Below are 13,279 nucleotides of genomic sequence, written 5' to 3'. Positions count from 1 at the left end.
GTCTGTCTGTCTGTCCCCCCCCTCTCTCTCTCTCTCTCTCTCTCTCTCTCTCTCTCTCTCTCTCTCTCTCTCTCTCTCTCTCTCTCTCTCTCTCTCTCTCTCTCTCTCTCTCTCTCTCTCTCTCTCTCTCTCTTCCTAAATATCTCTGAATTCGCTTTGCCCATACATATCTCATTGTTATGTATGGACGCTGTTGATTTCCACTGTTAGTTTAATGTAGTGTACCATACTGTACATCTCTGAAGTGGAGTGAGGGTACTGTATAATTACATATTAAAATATATGTAACCGGGAGGGGGGGGGGGCTACGAAAATTCTTTGGTTCGCGAAGTGGGGCTGTGATTTCTTAAGATTTCTCATTATCATTTCTCCCCTGCCCCTGCCGTAAATTCTGACCTCAGCGTAAGAAGCGTATACGCTCAGCTTGTGACACTCTAACCCGTGTCAAGAAAAACATGGAATGAAAATAATGACACCGTTACAGTTTTCAATTGTTCACTGAATACATACTTTATTAGGTCTTAACTTGATTGGATAATTGAATACAAATATTTACACTACAAAGTAAGCCTATCCTTTTAAAACTTAGCATTGTGACAATAACCACGTAGGATTCCAAGATGTATTACTTTAGCCAATTGTAAAGTTCAGTTCAGATATTAGTTTTTATGTCTGCATGGAAAATTGGACAATTAGTTGACCTTAAATAACCCCAATCGATGGTTTTTAGTGCATTGAATATGATTAAAATGCTGTGTCGCTGGATGAAATAATTGTATTTCGATTTTGTTCAGGAATATATGGAAATCTGATTGAGGTTTCTCTCACAATACACTATAAAGCTAACTAACACACCTGCTCTGTGGGGGTTTGTTTAGGTAACTAAATAATTACACGTATACTATATGTATGTAAAGTAGAGCATATATACAGGGAACTGAGCATGCAGTGAACTATGCTACATTAGAAGGTATGTAAAACTATCCATGTCACATGGTAAGGTATTATACTACCAGTAGTCTACAAAATGCTTAGTCTACTGTTCAATCCATAGTAAATTTAGGTGTTGATAATTGCTGACGTCACATTTGCATCACTAGGGACAACCAGCGTACACACTGAATTAATGATATCGTGACGTATATTTTCTAGTTTTTAGCAGCATTATTCAGTTTACCCATAATGTCATATTGTTTCCTGATGTTGTAAAGTACCCTAAACAACTGACAAGGCAGACACAATACAATCATTTTTTTTAAATATATATATATATATATATATATATATATATATATATATATATATATATATATATATATATATATATATATATATATATCTGAATGTTTTGAGACTTCAGATATGTACAATGAGATGCGAGTACTTTCTATTTCTACTAAATTACACAGATATACAGGGAATGCAAAATACTGGAAGACTGAAAACTTAAAGAAATAGACCGACAGATGGACAGAACAGACACACGGACGGACGAATAGAACAGACAAACGGACATGCATATATATTTGGAAAGTATGTACTATCTTGTTTATATATTGATGCTTTATTGTATCTTTTATACACAGAAGTATACATTATACACCATGCTTTATATATGCAGTTTACTCAATAAACTTTAACGTTGATAGTTTTAATATATAATAGAGGAGTATACATTACAATAGTCTAGTATAATAATCACGCATCGAAAATAACATCACTGAAGCAATGCAAATTTTTTTCTTTAAATCTATAATAGGGTACAAAATGTGATAAAACGACAACACATTTCCGATATCCTTCCGATTTGTTGAAGTCGCCCATTTAAAACGGGATATTGTCGTCGATAAACACATTTCAAGTCTACTGGCTAATACCGGCCTGCAAGAGATCATTGTAAATGTTGTGAAAACATCCTAAAATATGCTTCATGTTGGACTTGTCATAAAATGTATAATTTTTGCACAAAACATATTAAGTGTTTAGTACAAAAGGTTGTAAATGACACTTCCATTAGTCATATACACTTGGTATATATATATATATATATATATATATATATATATATATATATATATATATATATATATATATATATGTGTGTGTGTGTGTGTGTCGACACAAACATACGTTCTTTAGTAAAGCTAATAATGAAAGTACGTTTTCCCTCTATGAATTGGTGAAATTTGGGTCATATAGACAGAGCACCCTCAACACATGTACATGATCTTCTCATAATTAAGGGTGTCCATATGTACAATAACAATGCTAGTGTGTCATATAACCTATTGCAGAGGGAATCCTCTTTAGGCATGATGGCTGACTCGTTGTTTGCCACACTTAGTCAATGGAGTGCCTCCTAACAAATCATGAATACACCACACAATATATATGCATGTATGTGACTTGATTTATGAGTTAATATATTACTCACCGTCGTGTTGTCAAACGGGCTAGTTGTAGCTGGATGTACCTGGTTGTGGGTAGTGAGTCGTACTGTGGTTGATACACTGCTGAAATTATGACCATGTGTCAATTCCATAGTTTGTCTCTTCCTTGCCAACTGAGCTCGTACCTGTGTGAGAGAGATTCAATAACAATATAATAATGCATTGTAGTGACTGTGTGTATGAGACGGCGGCTATGAGAGGCGGATATTTATCAAAATTATAATCAACAACCTATCTTTTACTATACCTCTCTAACAGGGAACTTGCAATCCAAACTGAGCATGCTCAGACGCAAAGGACTATGGGATTATCTGTGGTTATCGTAATACCTAATATGGTGCTACTGATAAAATTAACCTCCCACAAAGATCAGGGTGACTATGAATTGATCATTCGTGGTTATAAACAATGTAACAATATTGTTTACAACGCTAATTGATTAGTATTTATTATCAGATTTCCCATAATGCAACATTTAACATGGCGGGTATGCAAGTTCCCTATTAAAACGTTATAAAGCAACATAAACCAGGTGCGTGTTTGAAACTCAATAATTGCAAAACGTAAACGTGTTAAAGATTTAAATTTGTTATAAAAAGAAATTATTTGTAAAACAAAAAAAATGAAGAAGTACAAGTAACTACTGAATATAGTCTGTGCATGCATCTGTTGCCTTGTTGTACATTAAAACATTACCTTACATAAAAATTTGATATTTTTTTGAAATCAGAGGCAAATGTAAATATTCGTGTGCCTTACCTCGGAGCTCTTGAAACAGTAAAGGACAAATATAAAGAACCCCTGTAAGGAATTCAAGATGGCGAAGACGTACTCAAAGAAGATTGTATGTCTATTGACAGACACCAAACCAAATAACCAGGTCATTCCAAGTAGAGGTAGAAGAACTATAGCAGCCTTTACACTGGCCCTAGAGGAGAATGAGGCTACATTTAAGTAGGGGTTTAATGTATGTATGTGTGTATGTATGTATGTATGTATGTATGTATGTATGTATGTATGTATGTATGTATTCATATAAGTAGGTCTCACTGGAGAGAACAGTGCTTGATGCAATATTAGTAACAGAGCATAATAGACTTAACTCAAAAGAATAAGTATGTTATAAGTCGTTATTCAGAGTTTCACGCTTCCTCAGCGATCATCAGGCGACTTTGACAATCCCAAGTTTACCAGTCGCCTGATGATCGCTGAGAAAGCGTGAAACTCTGAGTAACGACTTATAACATCCCTTTTCTTTTGAATTATGTATGTATGTATGTATGTATGTATGTATGTATGTATGTATGTATGTATGTATGTATGTATGTATGTATGTATGTATGTATGCATGCGTTCAATCTTACCTTACTTTAGTATACTTGTCATCTTCTGCACAGTTTTGTAGTCTCGATATGACACGTACAACCATACCAAGGAATACAACGTTAGTTAATATGATGACCAGTGCCGGTCCAACGAATGCCCAGATCAAACCACTACTTACAGCCAGCCAGCAACTATTGCAGTAAACATCAAGAGAATCACACTTAGTTGCAATCTGATTAAAATCCTATGTAGGTTACGGAGGGCAATTTCTTTGTGAGTGCTATTTACAAACATCTGACACAATACCATTGGTTTTTCCCGAGCCACACTGTGATGAGTGAATTCACTCATCCAATGAAAACGCGTACCACGCCGAAACTTGCGGATACTGTACTTCAGAGCGCTCGGTTCAAAAAGAGCACGAGCAAAGAGCACAGACAACGGTGTTATGCGGTTATTGCGTTATATTTTCGATCAGACAACCAACAATATATTCACTGCAACTTGCTGCAATGCCAATAATCAGACATCGTACTTATCAACTACGTACAGTACTATTTTGACTATAAGGATTATGGTAATAGGTTGAAATGAGGATTTATAGGAGCGCTGATTTTTGGGTGCGGACCCACAATTCAATTTGATTGGATATCTTACTACATACGTGTGTTTATCTATATGTGATTTAATACTGTGCAGGGTGCAAGAAATTAAAATTAAGTCATTGTATCTAAGAAAACAGTATCAAAAACTGTTCCAGTGCTAGTGAAACTTTCACCAAATCAATATACAAGAGTTTCTTACTTGTTATTAAAACCATAGTGTCTGTGATCCAGAGATACCGACGTCACCACAATTACGAATGGAACACCTGGTGAAAAGTTAATAAAATAACACCTAATCTATTTTTTTTCTTAGCATATTAATATGATAAATTTTACTTCATAATTTTTATGTTTCGGATAACCCTTTCAAGGTGAAAATATGGCAAAACAATTGTTATGCAAAACAATCAAACAAACAAACAATCGGAAAGACATTACGCTTTCAACAAGATCGTGATGTTTGGACACTTATTGAAATATCTGTGTACTTTCTTATTTGGTATTGTAATCCAATACTCGCATTGGTCATTCGTTCATAAACGTAAGAAATTGGTAAAAAAGGCATTTATTCTCCAGGTTTTGCATAATGTAAATGCTTTCTGATAAGAAAACTATCAAAAAACGTTTAAGAAAATAAAACCTCAAAATACCTTTAAAAAGTTAAAATATAAATTGAAAAGATATGAAACCTCTATACTATATTTGACAACGTAAACGTAAATGAGGGTATATCGATATGCAAATGGTATAAAAAATAATGAGTTGGGAATGTAGTTTCGGCTCTATTTACGGTTAGGATAATGATTCAAAAATCGCAATACAAAACGGATCCAAAGTAAAACAAAAGGTCGCTCTTATTTTTCGATTATCCCTGAGCAAAGGTACCTTGAATATATTTTGTTCACACTGGACAATGTTTCTATATATACTGTGATTTCAGATTAGTTCATTTAGAAATGATACTATAAACATCTTAGTAGTACTGCTCACCCCAACCGATGAAAAAGTAGATAACCATTCGCTTGGCAATGTTGGAATCAAAGACTCTAACCAACTTGGTGTACAGTTGAATACCTTCTACCAACATCCAGCAAAAGACAGATGTAAAGAAGTAGTGGAGTAGAATAGCAACGAACATACATGCAATCTGGAAGTCATAATAATATATAAATTGTAATAAACATCTTAATATTGAACATTGACCGACGAAGCATAAAACTTTACATTTGCATTGTTTAGCTTTTCCCGAGATTTGAGAGCTGTCGGTAGGTACTAACATGATGTGGCATACATACATATAATGATATAGTAACTATGGTATGAATGTTCATTGAATGGTAATATGAACTAGGACACTCCTTGTCTAGGGGGTATCAATTGGTTTTAGATTAATTATGTGTTCTAGTTTTTATCAACTGGTTTTTGAAACTTGAATGTGTCATCAAGAAGAATGTCACAATGGCTTAAGCCCTGCTTTCATATCAATCAATCAAAACCAATCAATCAATCAATCAATTAATCAAGTTACTTACAGGGTTACGTCTTGCTCCGATTCCCGCTAAAAATGTTGCCTGGCCAAGACCAATTGAAAAACACAAGTTTAAGTGGATTATTCTTTCTTGTGTAAATTTTCTGTAAAAAGTAAGAAAAGGAATTCCGAAATTTAGTATATTTATTACTCTAATTATGCTTTGTTAAAAAATGTGTATAATTTTGAAGGAAATATGTAATTGTCTAAAGAATCGTCATTTGAAGAGATTATACTCACCTTAGAAATACAAATGTTAATATTGTCAGAGTTAGGGAGACTAATGAGACACTGCAACCAATGATGGTGATAATCTCCAAGGCTTTCTCATGCACTTCCTCCAGCTGTAAAATAAATCCCGAAAAACGATCATAATGCATTATACCATGCACGAACCAGGTTGAACAAAAAATATGCAATATATACTCTGGTCGCTCTACGTCACGACAACTCGCGTCTACGTCACTGGTTCTGCTGAGTTCGAAATGTGAGTCAAAACGTTCAAATTGCCATTACTCTCCCCTACTGGCGCTGTTATAATTATGTTATTTTCCAATATCTTTCTTCATTCAGTCAAAAAATATTCGTGACCTGAGGACCCTTTGTTATTGCTCATCTAGCTACTCGTAGTGACAGAGGTCACAAGTATTTTCTTTGGATGAACGAAGAAAAATATTGGGGATAAACATCCAATTAAATACTGATCATGACTAATGTAATCATATGGAACATAACAGTAATTCTAGATAAGGCTAACACCTGTATGCTGTGCATGGGCTGATTCAAAGTTTGCGCATACGTATTTTATTTTTGACACAAGGTAGTCATATTAGTCATATATATATATTAGTCATATTGGAGGGTAAGCTAATCTCAAGTCTATCAATTACGCACTAATTTATTTAGAGAACTTGGTTTGTGGGAGTCAGTTATACTATATTGGCTTTGGAGATGAGATAAACTATGTTCCATAACTGTTTATCCAAACAATACATATAACAAATAAAATCTGTCAAATATGAACTTACATCGAATTCAGTGACTCTCATTAAGACAGCGAAACTTGTTAGATGATAACAATGACAGATAGTATATGTATCATTTGTTTCATAGACCTCACATCCAGAGGAGTTCCAGGTGACGTATGGACTTCTATATAAAGAAATATTATCACTGTTACAAATACAAGACAGGATTTGTGATAAAAATGAAAATTTATATCAAATTAAGCTCTGTACATTATGAATGTCACTCTATTAACATATCTTAACTATTCAGGTAGTACTAAAATCAAAGGTCTGACACAAACAATACTCTACTCCAAGTGTTTCACCAAAGAACATTTCGGGCTGTCCTTCTTTGGACTACAATTGAATACAAATTTAAGAATAGCATATAGATCAGTGAATAAAGTGTTGAAAAGACTATACCAAAATTAATAATACATTATGCATGGTAAGTCTGTGTAATATTTCACTGGTGAACTATATGGATAGTTCTCGGAATGCACACTGTGAGTCAAATTTTACATCTCAAATGTATTATAAAATGCACGAACAAAATGTCGACAAAGTGATTGAAAGAAGTGTTAAGGGTGATACCAATCTAGCTAATATCTGATTTAGAAATATGGGTTTATTTCTTTATTTACCTCCTTTTCCTTCGTATATTGGCCTTTTATAAAAGAAGGAAGGAAATATGAAGTAAATAAAAAATAGTTTTATTTCTACATCACATTTTGACGAGATTGGGCTGATATTGTAATAAGTGACTACTTTCAGATCATCGATGGTGACATGGGTAATTTAGATCACTATAAATATGCGCCTCGGACAAAACAACTGACCGATTTGTCAAAAGTATCCTGATGAAAACATTACATGACATCTGACCTGTACTATGAGATAAAAAAAGATACGAACCCATCGACGTTGTTGACTTGCAGAAAGTTACATGTTGGTATGTACTGATAGAATGATGAGAGATTCTGGAATACTGACACTGGTTTTAAATGCTGGAATATCACTTTGACGGGAGAGTCATTTGGCAGTAACTCAGACTTTGGTGGCGCTACAGTGCTGGATATTATCACACTATTTAATGTTTCATTAATGCTTCTGCAAAATTCGTGAAAAATACATGAGAAAATTTCAACTTAATATATAAATGGAACATGTGTCAATATGCTTAATGAAAACGAATTGCTCATATAGTGTTACAATTGCAGCTAAATGATGCAGTCTAGGTGTTTTATGTGACATGATATTTATTACACACCCTAAGACAACTTCTAGTTCTAATGCAAAAGAAGCAATTACATAGGTACCGTGTACAGTGGGGATGTAGAATAACAATGCTTATCAGTGTCAAATGAAAGTACATTTTTATGACTAAGCTGTCACAACTTTTATAATCATTTAGGTCCGAGATAAATGTTCATATACAGGAACTTACCCTTTTACGGCGGCTCCCATAATGAGTTCAGGTTTTTCGTACAAGACGTTTGTGACATAATTAGAACCTGATTTGAAAGAAACAATGTCCTTTTGTAAATTATATGTAAATAAGATAATACATTAATTTCCAAATCAGAAATATTCGTAATATATATCTTGAACTGGTATCTATTTATGGCAATGACTATGGAAACAAAATACTTACTATTTACAGCAGTTATGGTCAGTGTTTTGTACATACATACATACATACATACATACATACATACATACATACATACATACATACATACATGTTTTAGATTACTTTTTTTTGGAAATTGTGTCGAAGTACTCAATACATATGCATCACTATATGTCCAACTGTTCTACTGATGAAATTAGTATATTATCATACATCATATCTGAAGCTGGCGTCTCTCGCATCACGTCGATCAGATAAATGTCATCGTTAGGGTTCACAGTTTAAAATATGTACTAATGATAGTACTTACGTTTACTTTTTCTAGGAAGGCATTTAAGAATGAAGCACAACGACTCACGTCATAAAGTAATATATTGCAGAACGCTTGCTTATTTTAAGGGATATAATTCATCTTTCAAATCTACCTGAATATAAAATATCGATACCTGATATAATGTGCTCTGGTAATATTATGATAGCCCGGTTGTCATATACGTCACTTCCTTTGAATTCCAAGACTTGGTTGCAATCGTTTAGACTTCTGACTTGAATAGTAATACCTACAATCAATGTAAATGAAATATAAACTACAATTAACAATAGATATTTGGAAAGGATGGTAGAAATTATACTATTGTTCTTTAAGTATTCAATCCATATAACAGTTCTTATCAAAAAATTTAAACTTAGCACTGCACCAAAATATTTGATAATTCCTAGCTTTTACCCTGAGTTCTCAGGTCTACTTCAGGGGTGTGAAGTCATGCCTTGTTTATACATGCATGCCTTGAAACTATCAATCTGCGCAGATGAGTCTCTAGCACAGGAACAGGTCTTACATGTATGTACATATTTTCAAAGTCTAACGCAATTATCTAAATTAATGTAGGATCTATTGATAAAATGAATAACGAACGGACATTGTATTGAATACTCGGACTTCAGATTGTATCTGTCGTGATTGTAAACAATATTTAATGTACTCCCGGCAGGCAATTTTCATTATGTTATCGCCAGTGATTGTATTATTTATGGTTATCATCATAAACATATTTTGATAATTTATTTCAGATTTACATCGATGCACGTTGAACACAGGTAGAGGTGCTTTACGATTGTTTGTTCAGTCTTGTCACATGTTGTCTTTTATATTCTTTGTATAGTGTGCAATGTCAGGTAAATCATGTGATGAGTAATAAGTAAATCAACATTCAGATACAATTGTTTCTATTATCTAGTATTAACCTCACTTCTTGTGTATTTACCTTGTTCTTCATCTACATACTCTAATTTGGCAGCCTTGTCTGTGCTGTACTTTGTATGTAGTTCCTGTATCAACGACATACCAAACTTGTCTACTACCTCTGTTATATGGGAACTTTTAGCTTCATTGCCATTCCAATTAACCTATCAAGAATGATAGCAAAGCGAGAAAAACTCAGTTGAAGATTATTATTCAGAAGCCTATATTTTCCTGTGACTATTTATCTGAAAAAAAAATCAGCACTTAGAATGTGAAAAATAAAAGAGTTTACATTTCTTTTTTTTTTGGCAACCGAGCGAAAACTTATGTGACTTAAAATCATAAAATTACACCCCAGAACCAAAAGTCCATGACAATACATTTATTGCCTGGAGTAGCGTTCCCCTTAATAAAACAATTTTCGACGTTTAAGAGGCACAAATCTGACTTTTTTACTCGTGTGAAATAGCTTAGATATTAGTATTTGAGAATAAAGTCATGCTCGAAGCAAGGCTTCGAATCGCGAATGGCATACAAAGTTACAAAATCGGTTATTGTGTTGTTATCACTGTGGGCGGTACGTTGAAGGAGTCTTAAGCTTCCTATGATATATTGAATTATGTCTCCGAAACCGAAATTATGTCTACATCCCAAACCATGGAAAGAGAAAACGTTTACGGCAACGGACTTTGATCCTGAAATACATCCAGTGTCAACTGGGGGGATGTGGGTGGCATATTGAGCCAAAGACAACGGGCAGCAACGGCCCAGGATCGCTGCAGCTGGAGGAAACTTGTTGTCGCCTGCTCCGCGGCCGAATGATGATGATACTGTCACTGAATCGTCAATATATTATGTGTCTGAATACCCTGTTTGAATTCTATCAACAGTACGTGAGGACAACGTATACCCTTCAATCTAGAGAACGCTACTTGTAACTTATAATCTGCAGTAACAAGTACTAACCCAGATCAAAACCATTTAAAGTCAACTTATTCCCCTTTTCATATAAGACCCGTTTCGTATCCACATCTTGGAATTATTTCATTGATATCAGAGACAAACCGAGATTTATCTTCTGTTATGACATCCTTTTAGGATTCATGGACATTAATGGAGATTTATAAGACAAGTTATTTTCGATTCGTGATTCAACAAACAATTTATTTCCCATGTCTACAATGGCTCCATTTAACTGTCATGCAAGCTGACACGCTCCCTGAGATAAAAAATACATCAACTTATTTACGACAGTACACGGATCTATATATCATAAAGGTTTATATTGTTATTCATATTACCATAAACGACACTTAAATACCTAACCTTGCAACTAATGAAAGGTTTGTTGTCAATTGTAATACAAATTGATCGTTTATTAAAGAAAGTGAAATGTGAAGTGCCATATTGAACAGTGAATTGCGTTATTAGCACAAACGAGTCGTGCAGCCTATCTATCTAATAGCACAATTCGCTTTGATTGAAGGTCTAATGACTGCAACAGCGTCGTGAAACCTTTTGTAACGGCTCCTGTGTATCTTGCTTGATACTGTTACACACACACACACACACACACACACACACACACACACACACACACACACATATATATATATATATATATATATATATATATATATATATATATATATATATATATATATATATATAAACACGTATATTTCGTACATTATGTTAATTCTACACACCTGTTTGCAGTTTGATGTGATCCACTGCATAGCCTCGTTCAATACCAGGCTGAATACAGCTATTGTTGAATCATATGTCGTAGGTTTAACAGCAATTTGTGATATCTCTAAAAACTGATTAAAACAATAAACCAATTGTTATAGTTAGTAAGTAAAAGTAGGATAATGTCATTTTCAATTTGACAAAATATTCTGGTGCATGCTTTGTAGCCCGTTTCACAATCAAACCTAAATATTGAAACAATTGCCATTAATGTACAATATTAATTACTGCAGTGTTACATTTAAATATATAGTCAGTATATGTAAAATGTATATGCTGGAGTAAGCCGTGCTCAATACATACGTGTGGAGAGTGGTGTAAATAACACAGCATCAAGTATGATACACAGGAGCCATTACGCAGTGTTTCACGCTGTTGCGATCATCAGATGATTGATGGTCTTATGATCGCAACAGCGTCGTGAAACATTTTGTAACGGCTCCTGTGTATCTTGCGTGATACTGTTACACACACACACACACACACGTACACACATATATAGACATTGCAATTGTCTAAAAACACATATCTAAAAAAACCTGGTGTGAAGGTAACAACTATCAGTCGAACGAAGATAATTTTTTTATAACAATAAAACGTGTTGAACAATTTGCTTCAAAGTATTTGATTTGTGAATGTGTAAAAATATATATGAAATTTAAAAACTTAGTAGTGTAAAACAGCTGTTTAACTGATGATAGTTTATAGAGGACATTTTTCAACCTACCCGAAGACCCCACGATGTCTCATTTTTAGGTTCAGGACAGACTCTTCCTACCGTCTCAAGTATTCTTTGACAGTGAAGAAACTCTTTTCCTGAAGAAATATTCAATTTAGATAATTGACACACTTGGACATACCATGATATAAATGCAGGTATCAAATCAACTGGTCAATAACTGATGTCCGTATAATTTCGGCATTCTTTGTTAATACATTACTTTATACATATATAGACACCATCTGACATTGAAAAACCTTCTGATCTATTTGGGTTTCTATTTTCTTATTAGCAAATATGATACATTTTACATCATAATCTTCAAGTTTGGTTATCTCTTTCAAAACCTGCACTTTACGAATGGAAATATTAGAAAAGAATTTTGGTTATCAATGATTTTCGAATGTTGCACTGTTATCAGCAAAAAAACAAGAGTATCAGAAAATTAAAACCCAAAATATAAGAGAATTTACTCTTGATACATTGATATTCTATTCATTCCTAAACGATATTTAAAAGTTTTCGATGCCTGACTTCCGAATTGTTTTTATCATTAGGACTTATTAGGATTTTAAAATTTTCGGGGAACTATTATTTACAATTACCTAAAATCAAACGTTTATTAATCACGTCAAATATATTTCGGTTACAGTCACCCATAATAAATTGTCAACTACTGCAGCATTATTTTCAATTTAGTAAAATGGAAAACAAACTATCGTCAAATAAGATAGGCACATGCTGTATTTGGTAGATTACACACAGGTGGATAGGGGTGTCTGGCTTGGTTTTATGAATATAACCACTCTGTAATCAAGAGAGTATAAACACTGAATGTGGTTGAATGTGAGTCCACTTGACAAAAACGTGCTGTTAGAGATTCCAACCTAATGAGAATGCAATGACATTACCGTTCATGCTACTATACATCAGCATGTTGTAATAGTACTTTTACTTTGATTCTTGCCGATAATTGATTGGTCATTTCGTACCAGGACATTGATAAGCAAATGA

The 13,279-nt window shown here is 33.8% G+C and overlaps 1 protein-coding gene across 1 annotated transcript; it reads right to left on the bottom strand.

The window, feature by feature from the left end:
* Positions 1–1,863: 1,863 nt before the first annotated feature.
* Positions 1,864–10,529, bottom strand: LOC144439959 (adhesion G-protein coupled receptor D1-like). Its single transcript, XM_078129192.1, has 14 exons — positions 10,497–10,529; positions 9,815–9,956; positions 8,975–9,109; positions 8,364–8,430; positions 7,832–8,026; positions 6,938–7,061; positions 6,150–6,253; positions 5,914–6,013; positions 5,372–5,528; positions 4,581–4,647; positions 3,815–3,967; positions 3,210–3,378; positions 2,435–2,575; positions 1,864–1,881 (listed from the first exon to the last, which is right to left on the bottom strand). The coding sequence occupies exons 1-14, from the start codon at positions 10,527–10,529 to the stop codon at positions 1,864–1,866; spliced, it is 1,605 nt and encodes a 534-aa protein (XP_077985318.1).
* Between the last annotated feature and the right edge of the window lie 2,750 nt (positions 10,530–13,279).

Source organism: Glandiceps talaboti, chromosome 9, assembly GCF_964340395.1.
Source record: "Glandiceps talaboti chromosome 9, keGlaTala1.1, whole genome shotgun sequence".
Taxonomy (NCBI): Eukaryota; Metazoa; Hemichordata; class Enteropneusta; family Spengelidae; genus Glandiceps; species Glandiceps talaboti.
This window is presented reverse-complemented; position numbering and strand designations above follow the sequence as displayed.